General features: G+C 41.3%; 1 protein-coding gene across 7 annotated transcripts in view; it reads right to left on the bottom strand.

Moving 5' to 3' along the window:
- ELF1 (E74 like ETS transcription factor 1) overlaps nt 1–20,548 on the bottom strand; it is a 90,744-nt gene that overhangs the window by 21,018 nt on the left and 49,178 nt on the right. For 5 of the 7 annotated variants that reach the window (XM_071805883.1, XM_071805890.1, XM_071805887.1 and 2 more), the window contains 4 exons: nt 18,496–18,818; nt 10,518–10,692; nt 2,495–2,602; nt 1,698–1,862 (listed from right to left, as the gene is read on the bottom strand). In XM_071805883.1, coding sequence (XP_071661984.1) covers nt 1,698–1,862; nt 2,495–2,602; nt 10,518–10,692; nt 18,496–18,579 — 532 coding nt within the window. In that variant the 5' untranslated portion in view covers nt 18,580–18,818. Of the gene's footprint in view, nt 1–1,697; nt 1,863–2,494; nt 2,603–10,517; nt 10,693–18,495; nt 18,819–19,189; nt 19,409–20,548 lie in introns of those variants that run through there. The other 2 variants (XM_071805877.1, XM_065846293.2) reach the window with 2 other exon arrangements.

Here is a 20,548-nt window from a genome sequence, read left to right as displayed (position 1 = left end):
AGAAAAGACATGAACAAAACAAAACAAAAAAACAGTTTAAAATCCTCTTACGGTTGGTTATCTCACAGTAGTGCGCACAGCACGGTAGTTTCCCCAGCAGTGCTGTCGGGGCAGCTGCTGGTAAAGCTCTGCTCCACAGCGGTTTCAGTTCAGCTTTCTGATGGGAATCGGAGACTTCCTGACCCACACCCACCCCTACCAGACCTCGTGACACACGCAGGGCTCAGGAGGCTTCCCCGAGATCTCCGCAGGTTGTTATGCTCTCTCTCACGGATAACAACTGCCAGCACTTGGGAGTAGAAGCAAAAGTAGGAGCAAAAATGCACTCTCCTTCGGCAGGAGTATGGCTGGGTAGCGGCAGTCCTGTTCTGGAGGCTTTTGTTTCACAGGGGAACCTCTCAAAGTCCTCATGCTCTGATTCAGGCCTAGGATTAGTTCCAGAAACATAACTTTCTTGTGGTTTTCATTTGTTTGTTTGTTTTTGGTGGTGGTGGTGTTTTGGTTCTGGTTTTTAAATTTGTTGCAAAAGCACCTCATAACCATAGAATCATAGAATCATTTTGGTTGGAAAACATCCTCAAGATCATCAAGTCCAACCATAACCTAACACTGTCACTAAACCATGTCCCTAAGAACCTTGTCTAAACACCTTTTAAACACCTCCAGGGATGGTTGACTCCATCAACCTCCCTGAGCAGCCTGTTCCAATGCCTGACAACCCTTTCCATGAAGAAATTCTTCTTAATATCCAATCTAGATCTCCCCTGGTGCAGTTTGAGATGATTTCCTCTTGTACTGTTGCTTGTTATTTGGGAGAAGAGACTCAACACCCTCCATGCTACAACCTCCTTTCAGGTAGTTGTAGATAGCAATCAAGTCTCCCCTCAGCCTCCTTTTCTCCAGGTTGAACAGCCCCAGTTCCCTCAGCCGCTCCTCATCAGACTTGTGCTCCAGATCCCTCACCAGCTCGTTGCTCTTCTCTGAACTCACTCCAGCACCTCACTGTCTCTCTTGTAATGAGGGGCCCTTACATCTGCCTGCACTGCATGACTCTTTCCCCCCTGCAGACACCAGCTTCAGTGCCTTTGATGGGGCCCACATTGAAACAGGGTGGGAAAACAGGAGCAGAAGGTTTGGCTATCACCACTTCATTACTCTTTGGCAGAGCACCAACTCCGATGGAACATCACTCAGTGGACACTGTGTAAATGTTATCTAACACAAGTGGGAATAATGCTTACTATAGCATGCAGCTATTAAAAAAAAAATAAACATTCATATTCAAGAAAAGCTAAAAAACGCTCCTCATTCTCATCCAGTATTCTGAACAGATCATGTATCTTCAGTTAAAGCTAAATAAGAGCTAACTAAAGTAACTCAGGATTCACAGTAACAAAAGCTCTATAGCTTGTATTGCAACTGTAGTCTGAAGAAGAAACTGTAAACAGAAGAACAGACAGAGATTCATTTCCTGGGGGACAGGCCATCATTGCTGCCTCTGCAACATCGTCAGTGTCTAAGCACCAGAATCTGTGCTCACCCTACCCAGTGAGAAAACACTTTCGCTGTATTTCTAGCTGAGCCCACTCAGGTATTTTGACTTGACACCTGGAATGGTTCCAGACACCCACCGAGGAGGAGAGCACACCACCCACTGCTCTCTTACTCCACACCACTGTTACCCAGTAGCATCTTACCTTTTTTCTTCTTTGGTTGTTCAAATTCTGGAGTCTCTGGTGATTCAGCGTAAGGGTCTGGGGTCTGGTGAACTTCCACCACTTCAGGGATCCCATCAAGCGTGACTGACACGTGGGTAATAGGAGCCACCATATCATCATCTTCAGTTGCACCAAACATAGTTGCTTTAGAGAAAGGGACAAGAGGATTATTTTCACACAGCCACGAGGACTTTTCAAAAGCTCTTTTTTTAAACAGCAAAAATTTACATATAGAGCAAAACAAAACTATGACACTTAAGGTCTTCATGGGAGAAAAGACTAGTTCATAATGAAATATATCCACCCGCATTTAACACAAGCAGAAGTACTATTAAAACAGAACAACTTGATATAAGGATACAACCCACTCCCGCAAAAAACACAATTATTTGGTGATCACACATTTTTATTCATATTTAAGGCAATCTGCAGATGTGAGTGTACATTCTCTTCTCTTGGCAACATAAACAGACTAATCCTTTATCAGCCAAGCAAAACACTGCAATCTAAACCACCTGACTTCATTCACACCATCCCTCTGTAATTTTTGATTCTTTTCTTACCTGTTCACCTCTGGCATGGCAATGAAATCTTTCATTGCATACAACACTGAATTTCTGATATCTATGTACGTATCTATCTGATACGTATGCAAAGGCTACCTGGAACCAAAACAACCTTGCCAATTCCATGCAGCCATGCTGCACTAAATCCTTGCTTCTTTCACAAATAAACAAGGCAAATACAGGGTGGATTTGCTCTCATAAAAAACTTACTTATTCTTTTTTCATCCAACATAGGACCAGGAGAGTCCATATTGAGAAGTGCTTCAGCAGCCTCAATTGTTTCCATTGTTTCATCTTCATTATGACAAGATGCTTCAACTAAAAGCAAGAGAGAAAAATTAATTCTTAACAAGCTACAAATTGGACTTAGAGCTTAACATGATTTTTATTCCTCCTTCATTTCTAGAAGTGGTAAACACAGTCTTCTACCAGATGAGTAGTAACGAGTAAGCTGGAGAGAAAATGCACACTGCAATCATTTCATTTATTTAATACACTGCATTTTTCAGTTTGTATGTATCAAAATGTATCAAAAAACCCCAAACAAACAAACCAACCCAAAACCAACAGCACAAACCCTTTGTTTCTGCGTCATCTTTCTAACCCCTCTTTTTGCTGATCAAGCACATGCACCCTAAGAAATATTACTACCACAAATAATATTCCAGACAGTATCTTTAAAATAAACCAAACCCAATATTGGTAATTTCTTCTTTTAGAGAACTTCTATTAGAGAACACATGATTTAAAGGTGTAATGGAATCCTAAACTATTTAAATCCCTGGGGATTACAGGCATGGCTAACAGCACAGGCTCCAGGAACACAGTGAAAAGCAAACATAAAACACAAAAGCAATACAGAGGGCTGGCAAACTTTTCAAAAATTCTGACTATTAGACAATCCCTCATCAGTCTACTGATGAGCTCCATTGATGACCTTAATTTTTAATTAAGATCATTTGAACCCATACACCAGAAAATCCAATAAAATATCATTTTGCAAACTAACAGCTGTCCAAAAAGATAACATTGGTTTGATTGGAGGAATACCTTGCCAGAGGATTTTTTTTTTCAAAAGAATAGTAACATGACAAATAAGTTAGATGCTAGTTCCAGCACCTGGTACTGTAAACCTTCAGAAATATTTAACACATTCTTTTAGAAATTACTCTTTGTTGGATGGAAACACATGGGCCAGGCTTCCTGATCCTTTGACAAGAATTTGAAGCTACGTTGGGGAATTCACGTGCATCTATTGAAGCAGCACAAAGGGCTGCATTAGTATTCCCCTCCCTAGGACACCAATGAACCTCAGTTACTTTCTCGGTCCTGTAATGAGTCAGCTTCACATTCTCTCCCCCTGTTTAGCTTTGAGGAATTTTGGGTGGAGCAGTCAAAAAAAAAAAAGACTGACTGACAGAACAAGCAAAAATGCACCATAAAACAATACAATGACCTTGGAACATTTCTTCTTCCCATGGAATAAAGGAGTTTATGCCAGAAAGCAGAACTTCTCTGCTTTTTTAAAATAAAAATCATGGTAACAAAGCACCCACCCCACGAGCACTAAACAATCATATAACTAAAAAAAACCACACCAACACAAAACAAAAAAAAAACAGTTTCACCCCAAATGTTTACAGCTTCAGCAATCATATCATTAGGAGAGGGCAAAGATGACTGCATTCACACATCGGCCCTACCTCCTCCACCCAGCTGTGATTTACAGGCAGCACACAGAGCTCAGGAGAAGCCTTCTTACCTTCTAGATTTTTCTTGACCTCAGTCCTACTATGCCCCAAGCATCAGAGGCTCACGCCAAGACACAATAAAGTAGAGACGGTTGTCGGGATCCCCTAACTCACCCAGCAACTCTCCCTGTTGTCCAGAGGATACCCTCCACCCCACACCTTGCACAGACATTCAGCCAGTTTGGGACCTGCACCTTCTGGTTGACATCTCCAAACAGGCTTAAGAAATGAGAAATGCAGAGCTGGGGAGGTGAACAGCGTGAAAAGAGACAAGGGGAGGTAGTGAGTACGGACTATGGTCATCGCTTGGAAAGCCACAGAGCGAGACATGGCAGCAAACTGCTGACAATTTTGTCACGCAGTTTGCAGGCTCAGGAGCTCTGTACCAGAGCATCTTGGCCCCAAGAACCAACCAGCATCCCTGGGGAATGCTTGGGGAGCTGAGGAGGAGGCTGGACCAAGTGCAGCCCGTGCAGCCATGCCCGTGCTTGGCCCTGCAGTGCTGACTTGATCACGTCTGGTTCTAAGTTTCATCTGGATAGGAACTTCCCTATAATCTACCAGCATAATGAAGACCACAATAAGGACATCACCATAAATACAGGCACACAGCAGTGCCAAGGGAGCCGTCAGCAGTTCTGGCGTTGTCTGAATGGATGGGAAGGTCAGTCACCATGATCCAGCTCAGCCAAAGCCACTGAGTGTAGCTGGGTAACGGTGCCACACACAACTTAAAACCAGCAGCAGCAGCCCCGGTCCTCAGTGCTGCGGGTGGGGAGGAGGAAGCAGCTGCTGTTTGCTCCTTCCCCAGCAAGAGCTGTATGAGGAGCAAACCTCCTTGCTTGCTTTTGGGTGCTGAGGTGATGGAACAAAGTCAGTTCTACACTCTGAGTAACAGCAGGAGAAGCAGAGGTCACCAGCTTCACATCACTGTTACACCGTGTGGCTAGAAGTCAACCATCTGTATCCCAGACTAATGAAAGGAACCTATAACAGTGATATAAACAATTACAGAAATTAATATAATTTGATTCTCACCAAAGTGTAGAGTGCCAAATGTCTATCCACACAGAATGACAAAAATTAGTTTCTTAACCACATTAATGCTCTTGCTGACATCCTTCCGCATTAATGCTCTTGCTAACACCCTTTAAGCCTTCTCTTAGAAGATGACTTCACAAGATGGTTCAAGCCAAATTAATATTTCCCTGTTGCTGAAAAAACAAGGGCTGTAGTTCTTCCTCTCATCGCTGCCCCTGGTTCATGACCCAAACTCCTGTCACAAGCCAGGCATCACGCTTTTTTGATCATGCAGCAAGACAATTCAGCTTTAGAAACTGGCTGAAAAGAAGTTTTTGTGATTTTTCAGGTTTAGCAAGTTGAATAGTGAGAACCCGAGAGCTAACACAAACAAGGTGTGGTGTACTGCACAAAGGAGATGAAGCGCCCACCTCTCCATCCTACTGACAGCAAGACACTAATTCATGTCACTCGAGACAGTGCTTGCAGATAACCCACTCAACTACCACGGGTAAGTTGGTGTCTGTTATTACAGTTTTCCTCTTAATGTTGCAAAACATTAAGAGCACAACATTCTGGAGCACAAGTCTGATGAGGAGCAGCTGAGGGAACTGGAGCTGTTCAGCCTGGAGAAAAGGAGGCTGAGGGGAGACCTGATCGCTGTCTACAACTACCTGAAAGGAGGCTGTAGCATGGAGGGTGTTGGGTCTCTTCTCCCAAATAACAAGCAACAGTACAAGAGGAAATGTCCTCAGGTTGAGCGAGGGGAGGTTTAGACTGGATATCAGGAAAATTAGTTAATGAGAAGGGTTGTCAGGCATTGGAACAGGCTGCCCAGGGAAGTGGTGGAGTCACCATCCCTGGAGGTGTTTAAAAGGTGTTTAGATGAGGTTCTTAGGGACATGGTTTAGTGCTGGAGTTAGGTTATGGTTGGACTCAATAATCCTGAGGGTCTCTTCCAGCCAAAATTATTCTATGATTTTAAAAGGGTATTCCAATCACTGACAGTTACAATATAGGCACAAATTCAAGAAGAATTGGGATGAAACAGCTTATTTGTTACACTTTAGCAAAGTCAAGGCTGGAAGAATGGTGGTGGTGGAGTTAATTTCTAAGCAGCATCAGATTTCAAGTGTTATTTTAAATATGTAAAAATTTTAAAAAGAGAGGAAAAAAGAAAGAAGAAAAAAAAACGGGAAAAAAAGAAAAGAAAAAAAGGGGAGGTAAAAAGGAAAACCACACCCAAAAATAACTTAATTTTTTCCAGGGTACTCTACAGGTTCTTGTTTATCTGAGCAAGCCACAAACGTAAGCCTCCGTATCTGCACACCAATTATAGCCCAGTTACTGTGAATTTGTGTTCACTATGAATCAGCGCTGGCCGTGGGCACAAGGCTTGCCCAAACACGGCTTTCTGCTGCTCACCTGGTGGAGACAGAAACCCCGCCTCACACTGGAAGCTCCCAGCCTCTGCCCAAAGTCCTGCTTTCCCTGCTCCTGCCCAGCATCTTTTCTGAAAGCTTTACCCTATTTCTGGGAGTCCCACCTTGGTCCCGTCACCTCCTGACAGCACGAGTCCTTGCCCAGGCCAAGATAAGGGCTGCTGTGCTGGTCACAGCCATGTTTAAATTCATGTCTGGTTCTACTATGGATAAAAACAGGGATCGCAGAGCCTCAAAGTATCACCAGAAGAAATCTAAAGTTCTTAAAAATAGAAAAATATCCATTAAACACAAAAGGCGCCCACTTGTGCAGAATAACTGGCTGTTAAATTTAAGCGATTGCTTTTTAGTATCAGCTGTTAACTGACTGTTAACTGATACTGAAAAATAATTTAACAACACAGGTATTTCAGGAGACCTATACATTACCCACCCTTCATTTTCTCTTTAAAACAGAGCTTTAAAATTTGTGAGGATAATTATCTCATTGGGGAGCTATAGGGACAACTCTCACTGTTTTTAACCAGATGCTACATGGAGCAGTGAATAATTTAATTTCTTTATGAAGTAACTGAAACCATACCCTTTTTTTTTTTTTTTTTTACAACTGGCCCCTCATAAACTAAAAATCCTCACAGATTAACACTGTGAGGTTCTGTTTCCACCTAACTACTCCTCTGGGTTTCTTTGCAGCATCATGAATGATCACCAAAGGTGCTGGGTTTGTGCAGGACTGCAGCACCCAACATCTCCTTGCCTTCTCTCTCCTACCTGACCAGCTTTACCAAACATACAAGCCAAATGCCAGCCAACTTCAAAATGCTGTAAAATAACTTCTGAACTGGTTACTGAGCACCGTTATTGATCCATGAAGACGCACACTTTCACAGTCCTGATTCAGACCAGTGCACGGGGCATCTAAGTGCAAATTTTCTGTCCCTCCTCCCTATAAAATGACTCAGTGCAGCCACTTCCCTGATGCTTTCAAAACAACGCCAGAATAGGTGAACCACAAAGTGACAGAGTTTGATTAACTGTTATTTTTCCAAATTAAACTGGCCAGACATGGCAAAGGTTAAAAAACCAAAAAAGGTTTCAGGAAGTTACACAATCCAATTAGTTACTCCTTCCTATGCATCTTATAACTGTAATTAGTTACATTAAGAAGGTAAATAAAGTGTAGCAAATTGTACCATCTGACAAGTTGGCCTAGCATTTATTCTGCACAAAATATTATCCCCTGTATTTTTCAGAGGAAAAAACCCCAAACCAAACACTTCAGTATTCTCTTTAGAGATAAAACTTCATTCAAAGCCAAATGTTCCAATTTATTTTCTTAATCACCCTTTACTACATGACAGTTAATCATTTAAAGTCCCATAATACTGGCAACAAACTGACCATATAAATTACCATCGTAGTTTTTTCCAGGGAAAAGTACTTTTAAAGAGGACAGTGATTAAGAAATGTCTGCCTATTCATTATAAAAAAATTAGAGCGTGAGCATTAATGTAACTACATAGTTGGTTGTTGGCCATCTGTCAGCAGGGTTTCACGTGTAACAGATGCTGTTCTTATAGTTTTCTGCAGGTTATAATTTATACTATAGTTAAGCAATGACCCATGTGTGATAGCTCTGGTTTTGAAGGGCTGAAGCTGCAACCTATAAACGGAAAAACCTACCAGCCTCCATCATTCTGCAGACAGAACCCTAAAAACCAATTGCTTGAGTTTCAGGAGGCCTACTGCTAATTTCTGTTAGTTCAGGAGAAAAGAGAAGTTTAATATATGACAGAGTCATAAGACGGTACTGAAAAAACTGCTAAATTTAAAAAAAAAAAGGGCAAATCCTGCATATTAAGCAGGCATTTCTCTGTAACGTTTAGTCACAAATGATGGAGGTTTCAGTTTCATTTTGCTGTGAACTTCAGCCCTATGAATATTTTAAAGTGGAATTAGTACGGTGTTTATAACGTCTGATCCTTTCTCAAAGGCGTAACGTGAAAGGGACTGAAAAGATGGGTACAAACTTCAAAGACCAAAACAATGAGTTTCACTGTTGAGATAAAACATGCCATGCAAACAAACAAACAAAAAAACCCACCAAGAAAAGAACTTGGGAACTTAAGAGAGGTGGAAAAAAGCAGCTGAAAAACAGAATAGGTGGGAAATTTCATTTACGATTAGTCCCATTTCAGAGGCAGCCCACGGGAAGCTGTGCTCGAACCGTGTCTCCCCTACGGCAGCCCTGCAGGTCAAGCGGACAACTGCTGTCACAGCCAACACTTGCAGCAAGCAGGGAGGTGACAGAGGGCGCGTTCCACAGTGACCTTTCCTCACCTCCTGTGGGTTGCTTTTGCACCCTGGGCCTCCGAATTCTGCCCCACCTGAGCGAAGCTGGATGGCTCCCTGCCCGAAAGCCAGGGCTGAGCCACCGGTGCTGGTCCCTGCCCAGCCTGGGCTCATCGGCTCCCGTTCCAAAGAAAAACACAGCACTCACAGGAGCCAGCAGGATGGAGGGTGTGAAACAGATAATTAGTTAACATCTCCTTCACAACAATAAACTCTGCAAAGTGGCAGCTCTGGTTCGCTAAGGACTTCGCCTTTAAAGAAAACCAGATTGCCTGAACTACAATGGGTGATGGGAACAATACCGTGCTTGTCTCTCTCCAAAGTATCGCAGAAACCCTTGGACACCATCGGGTACAAGGATTACAGATTTTCAGTCTCTGGCAGCAATTTGCAAACCCTTCTCATGTGAGCAGCAACAACGAAAACCAACACTAACAAGAGCATTCAAAAAAGTGGAGTTTCACAATTACTCATGCTAGTAAAAATTCACACATAATATATTACAGTGAATATGGATTCACAAAAATGATCTGCTATGAAAAATTTCACACAGCCACATTAAGTGGTGCTTAGGTAACACACTGAGGAAATGCCAGTTGCAGTGTGAATAATTAATATGAATAGCGAGTGAATAGCTGGCAAGATGTTTCAACTTGAAATAAAGTTTAAGTATGTAAAACTTTTTTGAATAATCAGCTAACTTATTTGTACGGTCATAGTCTGTTCACAGATAATTCACTACTAAAGAAAAAAAAAGCCATTTTTATCAGATAAAACCACTTACTGTGAACAGCTCATGTCAATTTACTCTGTGAACTGTTCCTCATGTCAAGTTTTGTTGAGCTTTTGTTTTGCTTTTGGTGGTAGAAGATTGTATCAGAGTGCGCCTTTGGAAATAATGTCAAAGGCATGACTGAAACCAGCAAGCTGTCTCCAGCCCTGGAGACAGGCCAGGTGTGAAGCCCAATGGCTGAAAGAAGATGCAGAAAGAGATCCTCTCCCTGTGAAGTATCTACTCCATCTTTCAGACTCATTCTGCAAAAATGCTTCAACTACATGCACTCAGTGAGGGGCTGTTTTTTTAAAAACTGTAGTATATCTTTCAGCTTTCCTCTTGAGAAATGTTTTCTCTTTGGGGTTACTTTTTCCTAACAGAACTTAAACAGAACATCTGTATTTTAGGCATTAATCATTATGAGAGATCCAGAATGAATACTATGCTGAGCATACTTACAGCAGTAAGTCACACTAACGTGCACATTTTATGGCTAATTGTATACCCTCGGGAAGCTAAAAGCAGTACATCTACTCAGGCTGCACATTCCCGCTTTTTGGTGTGTATGTTTACTTAGGTATATACCAACCATTAAATAAGAGCAAACAAATGCTGTGAAGAGCAAAGAAAAATCTCATAGGAACTCTGAGTAGGACTCTGTCTTAATCTCTGTTGATGGATAAAACTCTTCACCATTATCAGCTGTGCAGCTGGGATTACAAGCCATCTGCTAACAGTATTAATGCCACTTTCTCTGTCTCATACAGAATTAACAGCATTCAGAAGTACTGTAATTTTGTTTCCTGTTGTTTTTTGTCATTAAGCTTTTTTCTACCATTAGCCACAGCCATCTTGGTGCAAAACCATGGCACAGAAACGTTTTTATTGCCAACCTGTGAGGGTGATGTCATCATCTTCTATTATTTGCTCTTCTGCAACGTCCAGAGAGTTCTCAGTGATCATGTCACTGGGTTCATCCACACAGGTTAAGCCAGAGTAGTTGTGCAGGAGCTCCGCGCTAGGAACATGCTCCACGATGACAGCAGGGAAAATAGATGGATCACCAAGCTAGGGAGTAGAAAAAATAAAATTAAAATAATAATTAGTTAGACTACGTCTCATCTAACCAGTTACCGATTAATACTTCAACAGACCTATACCACATCACTTGAATATTAGACCATCAATACCAAAAAATAAGATGATTTTTAGCATGTAAAACCAAGTAGCAGAAGGGTCCCACTGTGGGCCAGAAGCTGAATATCACTGTAGTATCTAATATATTGATTTTACTCCCACAGGTATGTCCTGGTTTTGTTAAAAACAAATTTCTCTTTTAGTGGATTTTCCTGTCAGCTAAAGTCCTTTTACTAACTGCACTTTTCTGAAAACCAGATACATGTTTTGGCAGACATAGCAATGGAATGCAAGGTCATTTATAAGGATGGTTGCACATCCCGCGAGAGCAGTGAACTAAAACAGGTGACCAAAAACTGATCAAGTATTCCATCCCATTCACGTGGTACTTCATATAAAAGTGGGAGATCAGGAGGTTCTCGTCCCTTTTTCCTTATGGCCAACATTAGGAGAGGACCTTGCGAGTCATCCCTGCGAACTGAGGCCTAGTGACAGAATGAATCCAGGTCCAGTTGGCTGCAGAATCCAGTCCAGGACTTCCAGGTGCTGGCCCTATATCTGCCAGAGCAGTCACCAGGATTTTGAAGATTGGTTTTGTATATTATGTATTATTTTCTCTATTTTATTAGTAGCATTAGTAAAACATTTTTAATTTTTTCCAACTCTCTTCTCTTTGTCCTTCTTTCCCTCTCAATCACCTGTCCTTAGTGGGAAGGGGGAAGAGTGAGGAAAGGGGGAAGAAGAGGGGGCTAACAATACATCTGCCCCAGTTCATTGTCACCCTGTAATCAAACCTTAACAAGGTAATACCAGACTCCCACGACACTATTTCGTAGCATAAAATCTGACAATACAGAGGAGTGGCACAGCACAGTAAATGCTAAACACTGCTGGCAGTAATACCGGGCAAGTAATTTGCTGCAAGGACCTTAATCTTTTGCTCTTCCCATCAAGCTGGAGGTGGAGGAGTCCTGTGGCTGTCAGGACTGGACGAAGCTCTCAGAAGAACCAGGTTTCCCATGAGACACTATTTGAAATCACTATTTTAGGAGACACTTGCTACAAGAACAAGGGAGGCAACAGGGAGTACTTGATATACGTGCGGTAATACTTTCCCTCTCTAATTCTCATGGCTTTAGTCACTTGACATTACTTCCCCCAAGCGTTTCTTCCTAAATCAGCTTTCAGACACCATCCTTCTGTCTCAATAGTTATTTTGCATCAGGTATAGAATGGCAGCTGGGAAAACAGAAATCAAGCTTACCAGTAATAATAATAAGATGTGTACTCTCTGAAAAGGTGACCATTCAACAGAAAGAGATTTTCAGAAAATACCATTTATTACAGACACAGTATTTTCCAAAGTGAGTCTTTTAAAATGTCATTCGCAGGAAGAAAGTTGTAGCGGATGATAGCAGAGCAGGCTCCAAGAAAATCTAGTGTAACTCTAAGGTTCTCTCACTATCAAAATAAATCACATTGTGAATGTTGCAAGCTTAAAAACAAGAAAACAACTCAAAAACTTCACAAAACATGCTTCTGAGAAAAACAGTATATATACATATGGTCTCATCCTACACAGAAGAGCACAGATATGCATGGATCAAGCAAGTTTTTTGATTTAAACATACAAGGAAAAAATAAACAACAAAAACCTAAACAGACAGCCATTTGATTGTGAGCTTGCTTAGGGACTGGTCATGTCTCAAAGTCTTGTCACCACGCACACCACCACCAGTGCAAAAGGGCATCAGAGCTACTGGCTCATCACAGACAAGGGCTATGGGAATCAGCCTCTCCTAAGGGAAGAGTCTGGAATGCAAGTACCAAAAGTGGAAAATGCAATTAGAAGTTTTAAATGGCAGTAATTACCACTTAAAATTGCTCTGTGTTCTATAAAACATGTCTCAGCAACAACAGTGATAAAGGGCAACCAGGTGAAAAGGATGAATTAAGAAAAAAAAATAGTATTTCCATGGGCTTCAATCGAAGACAGTCTGCAAAACAAAAGACTCCAACAAAACCAAAAGCAAAAAAACCCCAAGAAATAACCTACCTACTCTACCAAACATAAGCTTCAAAATAGATGAACATGGTAGGAGATCAATAAAAATGAACAAAGGACAGACCAGCTAAAGCTCTCTTGTGCAATCACGTTGCCAGATGATGGGAACATATCGAGTCAAGCAATGGGACAGCTTCTACGTTGTCTCTTCAAGGCCACCTCTATCCATCTCGTCAGGACTGAGAAACCAGTAGTCACCAGTGGCCAAGAGGTTCCCACTGTTCTTCAGGAAGAATCATGTTCACATTTTGCATTCTGTTCACTGACCCAAACATCCCTGATCCTACTTGCCTCCAGGGAAGAATAAATAAATATATTTGTATAAATAAAAGCCACAATAATAAAAAAGATAAAGCACTGTAAAGAGAGAAGAAAAATAAAACACTGCATGCATTTTAAAAAGTTTTTTTTCAACAATATGTTCTATAAACTAGAAGGAGGATGGTCCATTACAGCCTCATTATCAAGATACAAGTAATAGCTCAATTTCAGTAATATGCTACAGTACATAACTCTGAGGATGCACGTTATGAATCTTGCACACCCATACATATTAACTACACCAAAAAAAAGAAAAAAAAAAAGGATTATATACAACACTCTATTGAGGCTCCTGTCACCTGCAAGCAAGCAAAGCACATGCTTTGCAAGTACCTGTTCAGTATTTTACTACGCAGGTAAAAACTACAGATTTTAGGTAGAGAAGACACAAGTCAGGAGACTTCAGTCTTCTGATCCTGCTTTAGTTCACGGACACTAAGGGTGAGGTTCATCTCACCTAACTTTGGACAGCTGTCGTGCAGACACTTGGACTGAAGCTGAGAACCCCAGGTTTCCTTCAGAGAGAAATGGTTCTTTCTAGGGCACAATTTCCCTGCGCAGTTTTATGCTTCTGTGCAACTATAGGATGAATCATGCCCTAAAAATGCTTGCTCCTCTCCATTGACTTTACAAGGGTGGAGGAGTTGGAGTGTCTATTTCTGATGCAGGCATCCATCTCCTATATGTTCATCACCAAATGGCCAGCTGCCTCCCTGCCACGTCATCAAAGAGAGAAGCTCCTTCCTCCCGTCTTCCGCTGCTGCACCAGCTCGATAGCTGCAGGGTCTGCAGCAGCAGATCGAGTTGTCTGTGTTCACTATCAGCCTCATATTAGCTGCTTCTGGATAAAAATGTTACTCTGGCTCAGCGCTGTCCTTCTCTAATGACTGATGCTCACGTCGCTGACTTGGCCCCTAACAGGCAAAACCACCTCCAGTGTTGCTGTTTTCTTTATTGGGGACAAGTCACAAAAAACTGTTTCAGAACCATAAATGAAACACAGATAAACCAACTGACTGTCACATGTTTCCAGCTCAGCTTCTCAAAGCCCTATTTGTATCACACCCTACTCACCACTCCGCTGTGAAACCCAATTACAAAAGTCCAAGTACGCATGTGTTACCGAAACACGCTTCACCACTGACCAAAATGTTCCCTGTGGCACTGAATACTGCTGCTCTCATGCATTTCAGCGGCAGTTGATTTCATCTGTACGATCAAATGTGATCGGCTCTGCAAGGCTAAACTGTATTTTGACCATGTCTAGAAACAACCACCACACACGTACTCTGACACAGTTACTGTGTCTGTCTCCAAGCAGAGAAACCCCTGTGTCAGGGGAATACCTCAGCACTGAACCGTCCAAGGAGTTTGCTGACACACTACGCTTCCAAAAGACAGGAGACACACAGAAAAGCATTCCCTCATGATAAGACACATGAAATGTGTTTTTCTTTAATTTAATAATAGCTTTGAACTGGAAGATTCAGAGTAAACATCACTTCTTGTGGCCTTTTATTTCAAAACCATTGTTACACCAGCTTCCAACTCATACCTTGCAGAGGTACTATGTATGGATTTTCTTTCTTACCACAGTTGTGAAAAGGAAAGGCTGGAACAAATATACTATATGCTTTCAGAGAGAAAAGCATTCAGGCAACCGCAACCACATCTAATTTGAAAAGCATTTTTGCAGAAACCACCATCACTTTTTTATACAACACTTGCAATTGGTTATAATTTCATCAACAAGGACTTAATTCTGTTTTAAAAGCTACTACTAATGTATGTTGATGTATATATGACTGCTGAGAGGTAAAAAACTCACATCAGCATTTTTATAATATTCTTGATGTCACTGAAAGCATCTGAATCCCAACAGACAGCCAAGCTAAAGCTTCCCATAGCTCTGTTGGTGTAAGATATATTATACCTTTGTACACATTTAGAACTGCAGAAGAGCTCGTGTTTAACACAGCTCCCTTTGATGCCAGCGTGTATGCGAATATACCCAGCGAAAACATGAAACCACTAAAGAAAACTAGGCAAAATGACCTTGGTGACTAGAAAATGGCCTTTGGTTTTGGTTTTTTTGAAGGTGCCAACAGCAGAGACAGCCTCTTGACTTTGAAGGCGTTCCCATGACCAGCATCTGAGAATTTATCAAGTTTCACAGGGGGACACTGGAAGCACATTAATGCTACTTGCCTTCCTGAGGAGACAACCTCATTATGTATCTCACAACCATTCTGTTAAAGTCTTTATAAAACTGCAAGTGGATAAGAGAGGGACTTTCTATAAGAGCTGGACATAGCCAAAAAAATGTAGACCTTGGTCTTGACCTTGGTCTTGACTTAATGTTTCAGAAAACCCCTGGCAACACCAGGGAAGGTGGAAGAGCAAACCAAGGCATGAGAAAATGCTGCAGAAGTCACGGCCCAACCTAAGGGCCTGGACCCCTCTTCCTCAGAAGAAGGGAAGAGAGAAAAGCTCCTCAAGATACAGAAGGTGCCTTCAGGCACAGGCTGCTACATGTGTCAGAGACACTTGAGAGAGGATCTCTTGGCAGAGCTGTCACGCTGGGGACCATGCTACCAATTTAATGGTTGTGATGGTTCAGCCAGGTATCCCTGGCACTACTGAAAACTTCCTACTGTGTATCCAGCCTCTGTAGCTGCTTCTATCCAACTTATTACATGAAGAATGTCCTGATCAAGTATGACATTAATGAAGGACTAAATGAAAAGACACTGAGAGGAGAAGCTGTAGACATGAAGAAAAGCAATTTTAGGCAGCGGCACTGATTCAGCAAAATCCTGTAGGAACTCCTGCCCAGTTTTATGTGTGCAGTCTCCCCCTCTCTCTCTCAAAAAAAAAAACCAAACAAACAAACAAAAAAAAGCCCCCCAAAAACGGCAAACCCTCTATTTAACCAGGATCTCTGACATCTTGCAGCAGCCAGACAGGCTATCAGTAGCATTAGCGTAAGCCACTTGTTCCCTTTTTAAAATTACAAGGATATTTTCATCACATTTATTCCTAACCATACATGCAGAATGTGATAAATGAATGCTACAAGAAAAAAAAAAAAAATTCTGAACTGAAAAGGATAACACTGATAAGAGAGAGCCTTTCCTGTTCACACGGGGCCATGTGAGCGAGTCCCTCCCACTGGCGCCTGCCACTGGCTAAATGCTTACGTTTGCAAATGGACTGTTCATAATTTACAGTTGTTTAACCAAGACTTGAAAAAAAACCCCAGATTTTAAAAAATAGCCATGAATTATGACTTCCCTGAAATACTGAGCATAGTTGTCATCTAGACCCTGAACCTCTCCCCACAGCTGTTCCATGTCCTCTTGGCATGACAGGGCTTCAGGCAAAGCTTTGACAAGAAGAAAAGTACCACAGTTCTTGTAATGCCAGCTTTTGGGGGCATCGCAAAAATAATTATCCAAAGATCAGTTAAATGACATCTAAGTACACATACATCACCTTTTATATACTGATGAAGCTCAAAAAACACTTTTGACCAACACAGAGCCCTTCCAGAGCTAAAATTTTTGCAAGGTACCCAAATCACGTTATCCATCCCTAAATACAAACAATCTGTCCAGAATTCAAACACTTCAGGAGCAGCAATAGCAATAGCTCCTATGTTGTAAGTAGCAGATCAATCAGGTATAAGCAAGCAATAAGCTATTTTTTTGGGTTAATGTTGTACTATAAATCCTTGTTGGACCTAAACCTTGCTCCAGCTTCCCAAATCTTTCCCTATGCAGGATTCTTTTTCTACAGCTGAGTATTTAAGCTCTTCCTTCATGCAGCCATCTAGCTGCGTGCCTGCATCTTTGTTACCTGAACTAAGTCAACCTGGTGATTTAAGAGGGGCTTGCATTCAACTGTTTGCAGCCACAGACCTTCTGCTGTGCACTCTGTCTCTTTGGTCTTTCACATCTTCAATTTCATCACCTTTAGGGTATGCTACAGGTTGCTTTCTTTCCTTAGGCTTCATCTGGAGTAGGATTTATTTGGGTTATGAGATAAATGCCAAGGCTGAGTTTGTTCTGGAGCTGAAGAAAGCTCTGTTTAGGGAGGTTTTACTGCCCTGTTGAGTGTTCTTTAATATTTTTAAAGTTTTTTAGATGAGCATCTGAAGAAATTGCAAGAGGTAGAATGCATAGCTAAACTGAACAAAACCATGTTTGCTTGCACTACCCCTTCCAGAAATCACGCTGTAGTAGCCCTCCCCATCTCAATTCTCCCCTCTCCCACTGGCTTGTAAAGCCAGCAATGAAAAACAAACAGAGGTAATAAATAAGGCTCATTTTCAACTATGTTTGTGCAATTCCCATATCTAAATCCCCAGGCTACCACTAGCTCTGGAAAAATACAGGGAAGGAAGTTACATTACTAGTTCCACCCAAAAGTGAGTTAGCACTTTAGACAGACAACACTCAGTTCATTGAAATGATCGCATGACTCTGACAGCAGAAACAGGCCGCAGAAACAGGCCGCTGACCCAGCCAGATATTAGGCCACACAGAAAATCCAGAGACAAGATTATAAAGCCAGAAGTATTTTTGAAAAAGAGGAGAATAAATGCTTTTCGCAGTCACAAAGAGAGGAGCAGTTTCTCGTGGCATTTCTCAGCCTGTCCCTCCGCAGCACCCAGACAACTAATTTCTTGTTAATAAATGCAAACCCCTACTATTAACCACCACCTATAGAGGAGCTGCCTTATTCTTAAAATAGGAATCCTTCACTGAAGCCTCAGAACTCACAGGATGTGGGTTAGATAATCTACAACTAATTGAGAGCCTCCTTCGATAGAAACAGACATTTTCCCTTCAGTGTGAAAGACACCAATTTAAATTACTTTGAAGCTTATTTCTGTATAGCCAGTATACAGTAACACAATTTAGGAATCAACCTGTAAAAAGCAGTGAGAAGGTATCTACTGCTCCTTTTAGTCATCAGTAGTGTGACTGTGACTTCTATTCAGAATTTTATCCAAGCACACTAGGAAAGTTACAAGTGCTGTTAAATACCAGAATTTGGAGAACTCTGTATCACGAATGTATTCTACTGGCACAGATCAGCAACACAAGAAAAAGCATTTTTGGAGGAGGATGTCTCTGCAATACTGCAGAAGTTATAACATTTCAACCAATTTCTGTCCTGCCCATGCAAGTTACAGGAAGCAACAGGAAGCTTTCGAAATAGCACAAAGATCTGCTGCAACAATAATTACCTCAATGTTTGTTTTTTTCATGTTTTACAGTACATTTTTTCCTCATGTTTTCATAATATTCCTAGCACCAATTTATACAAATATGATTTCTTACATCGTCCCATACCTGCTGCTCATCCTCCATGACGTTGCTGGCAAACTCAAACACAAGCTCATTCTGCTGTACAACTGCTGCCATAATAACGCATTCCCAGGTCTCAGCTCCACATACGAAGAAAAATGTTCTTGAATGTGAAAGAATTGAGAACGTCACCGAGGTCCAGCTGGGCAGAAAAGCAGGATCGCAAAATGAATCAAGTTATCAGTGTTTGTATTTCTCAGATCATCAGTGTTCCCAGGTTCTTCTCTTCTCGAAGGGAAACAAACCAAGGGAAATCCTTTCCTGAGTTGTTCTTCCCACCTTAATAGCTCTTAGCACTGTGGAGGGAAAAAAATTTAAAGTTATAAATAAGAAAAGATTGCTTTAGCTACAATAAAGCTTGCTCCAAACTATAACTGTTCTAACTCACTCCAAGGAAGTCAGATACCTCTGTATCTTCAGAGGTATAACTTCCACTGATTAATACATATGAATTTTAACTCCCTTTAAAATAAAACTGTCCCAAAAGGTAAGACATCAAATTGTTCAAAGTGTTTCATTTTAAAAGTAGAAGCCAAAGAAAAAGTTACAAAAGTTAACAAAAAGAAAATCCATATTTTCATTTGATTCATACATGCAGTTTTCACATTCATTAGTAACTCTCATCTGTAAGGTATATTCAAAGTAAAAATATAAGACCCAGACCGACCTACTCAGCTGTAGGGTATCTCAAGTGTATCACCTTTCTTCTTCATACACAGTTCAAATTTAGCAAAGTTGTTATTTTGCAAGTAAAATGGTCTGGGATCTTGATTTCCACGGTGTCAAAGAGATGAAACCAGTAAATAAATTTTTTGTACAAAGCAGAGTCCCTGAGTTCCTACATGAAGCAGTTCTTCAGCTTCTTGTTAAAAATGCACTGTAAACGTACCCTTATCTCTACCACAGGCTCACAAGCAGCCGGAAGGAAACAGCACTGACCACGTCATGGCAAATTAGAACAGGCAAAAAAAAAAAAATGCACAGTACAATAGCAAAGAAAAAAAATATATCCTAAACTACAGAATGTAAACAGCTTCACTGGAGGGATGCGTGCCTACATGCCCACATTTTCATTTACTCATCAGCACCAAAGGTAAATATGGCTAACATGAGCTTACAAAGAGGTGCGCTGTATCACTTCTGGGAAAAAAGGCGAGCACAAAACGTAATCTTTTTATTCAGCTAAGGTGACCAATACATAAATGCAAAAATCCACCGTCTCAAAAGAATAACAGAAACAGGTGTCTAAAATTAGGAACCTAAGGGAATATGTTGGTGCCTAGGAATTTAAATCCGTATGTTTTTAAGGAAGCTAAATGTGTGGTGCCTAGTGTTTTGATCAAAATTCTTTAAACTGCCTTTGATTAAGGGCTGCTGTGACAGAAGAGCCAGAGGTCTAACACGTACCCATCCAGACTGAGCCCCCTAGAAAAGCCCATGGGTGACTTCAGTGCCACTGGTGAGGATTAACATCTGCCTTAGTTCAGGAGGTTTCACTTTGCCTTGTTTTCAAAGTAGGCTGCAACTCAAAATAAAAAAAAACCACGAAGGGCATCTTCCTCTCGTCAGTGCCAAGCAATTTAATTAGGGAGGATCATGTCACAGGCTCATACTCCCTCACTCTAGGAAATGTAGCAGCTGTTTTTCCCATATAGATTGTGGTATTCCCAAATTCCTAAGTAGTGATGGCAAAGCATTCAAGCATTTAAGTCACCAGATCCTACCCTTCTAAGCAATCAGGAAACCCAAGATTATGCAAACAGGAGAAGCTCCCCAAATTCCTAAGTGTGCTTTAATTAGTCGTTAAAGGGTTCATAAGAGTAGCCACAACCCTAACAAGAAAATATTTGCGTTAATGAGAGCTACATGCATGAACAGAGCAGGATATGCTTTGAGAATCATGACTGTTCAACCTCAGCCCTTGCTATTTGGTAGCCTGACTTAAACAGTTGACATGGCTTTCTCTGTCCTTCGGCAGGTCTGAAAGCATTACAGGCAACCATATAATCCTGGGTAACTTCTCTAA

The sequence above is a fragment of the Patagioenas fasciata genome, chromosome 1, assembly GCF_037038585.1.
Source record: "Patagioenas fasciata isolate bPatFas1 chromosome 1, bPatFas1.hap1, whole genome shotgun sequence".
Taxonomy (NCBI): Eukaryota; Metazoa; Chordata; class Aves; order Columbiformes; family Columbidae; genus Patagioenas; species Patagioenas fasciata.
Note: the sequence above shows the minus strand (reverse complement) of the source record. Positions and strands in the feature narration are given on the sequence as shown.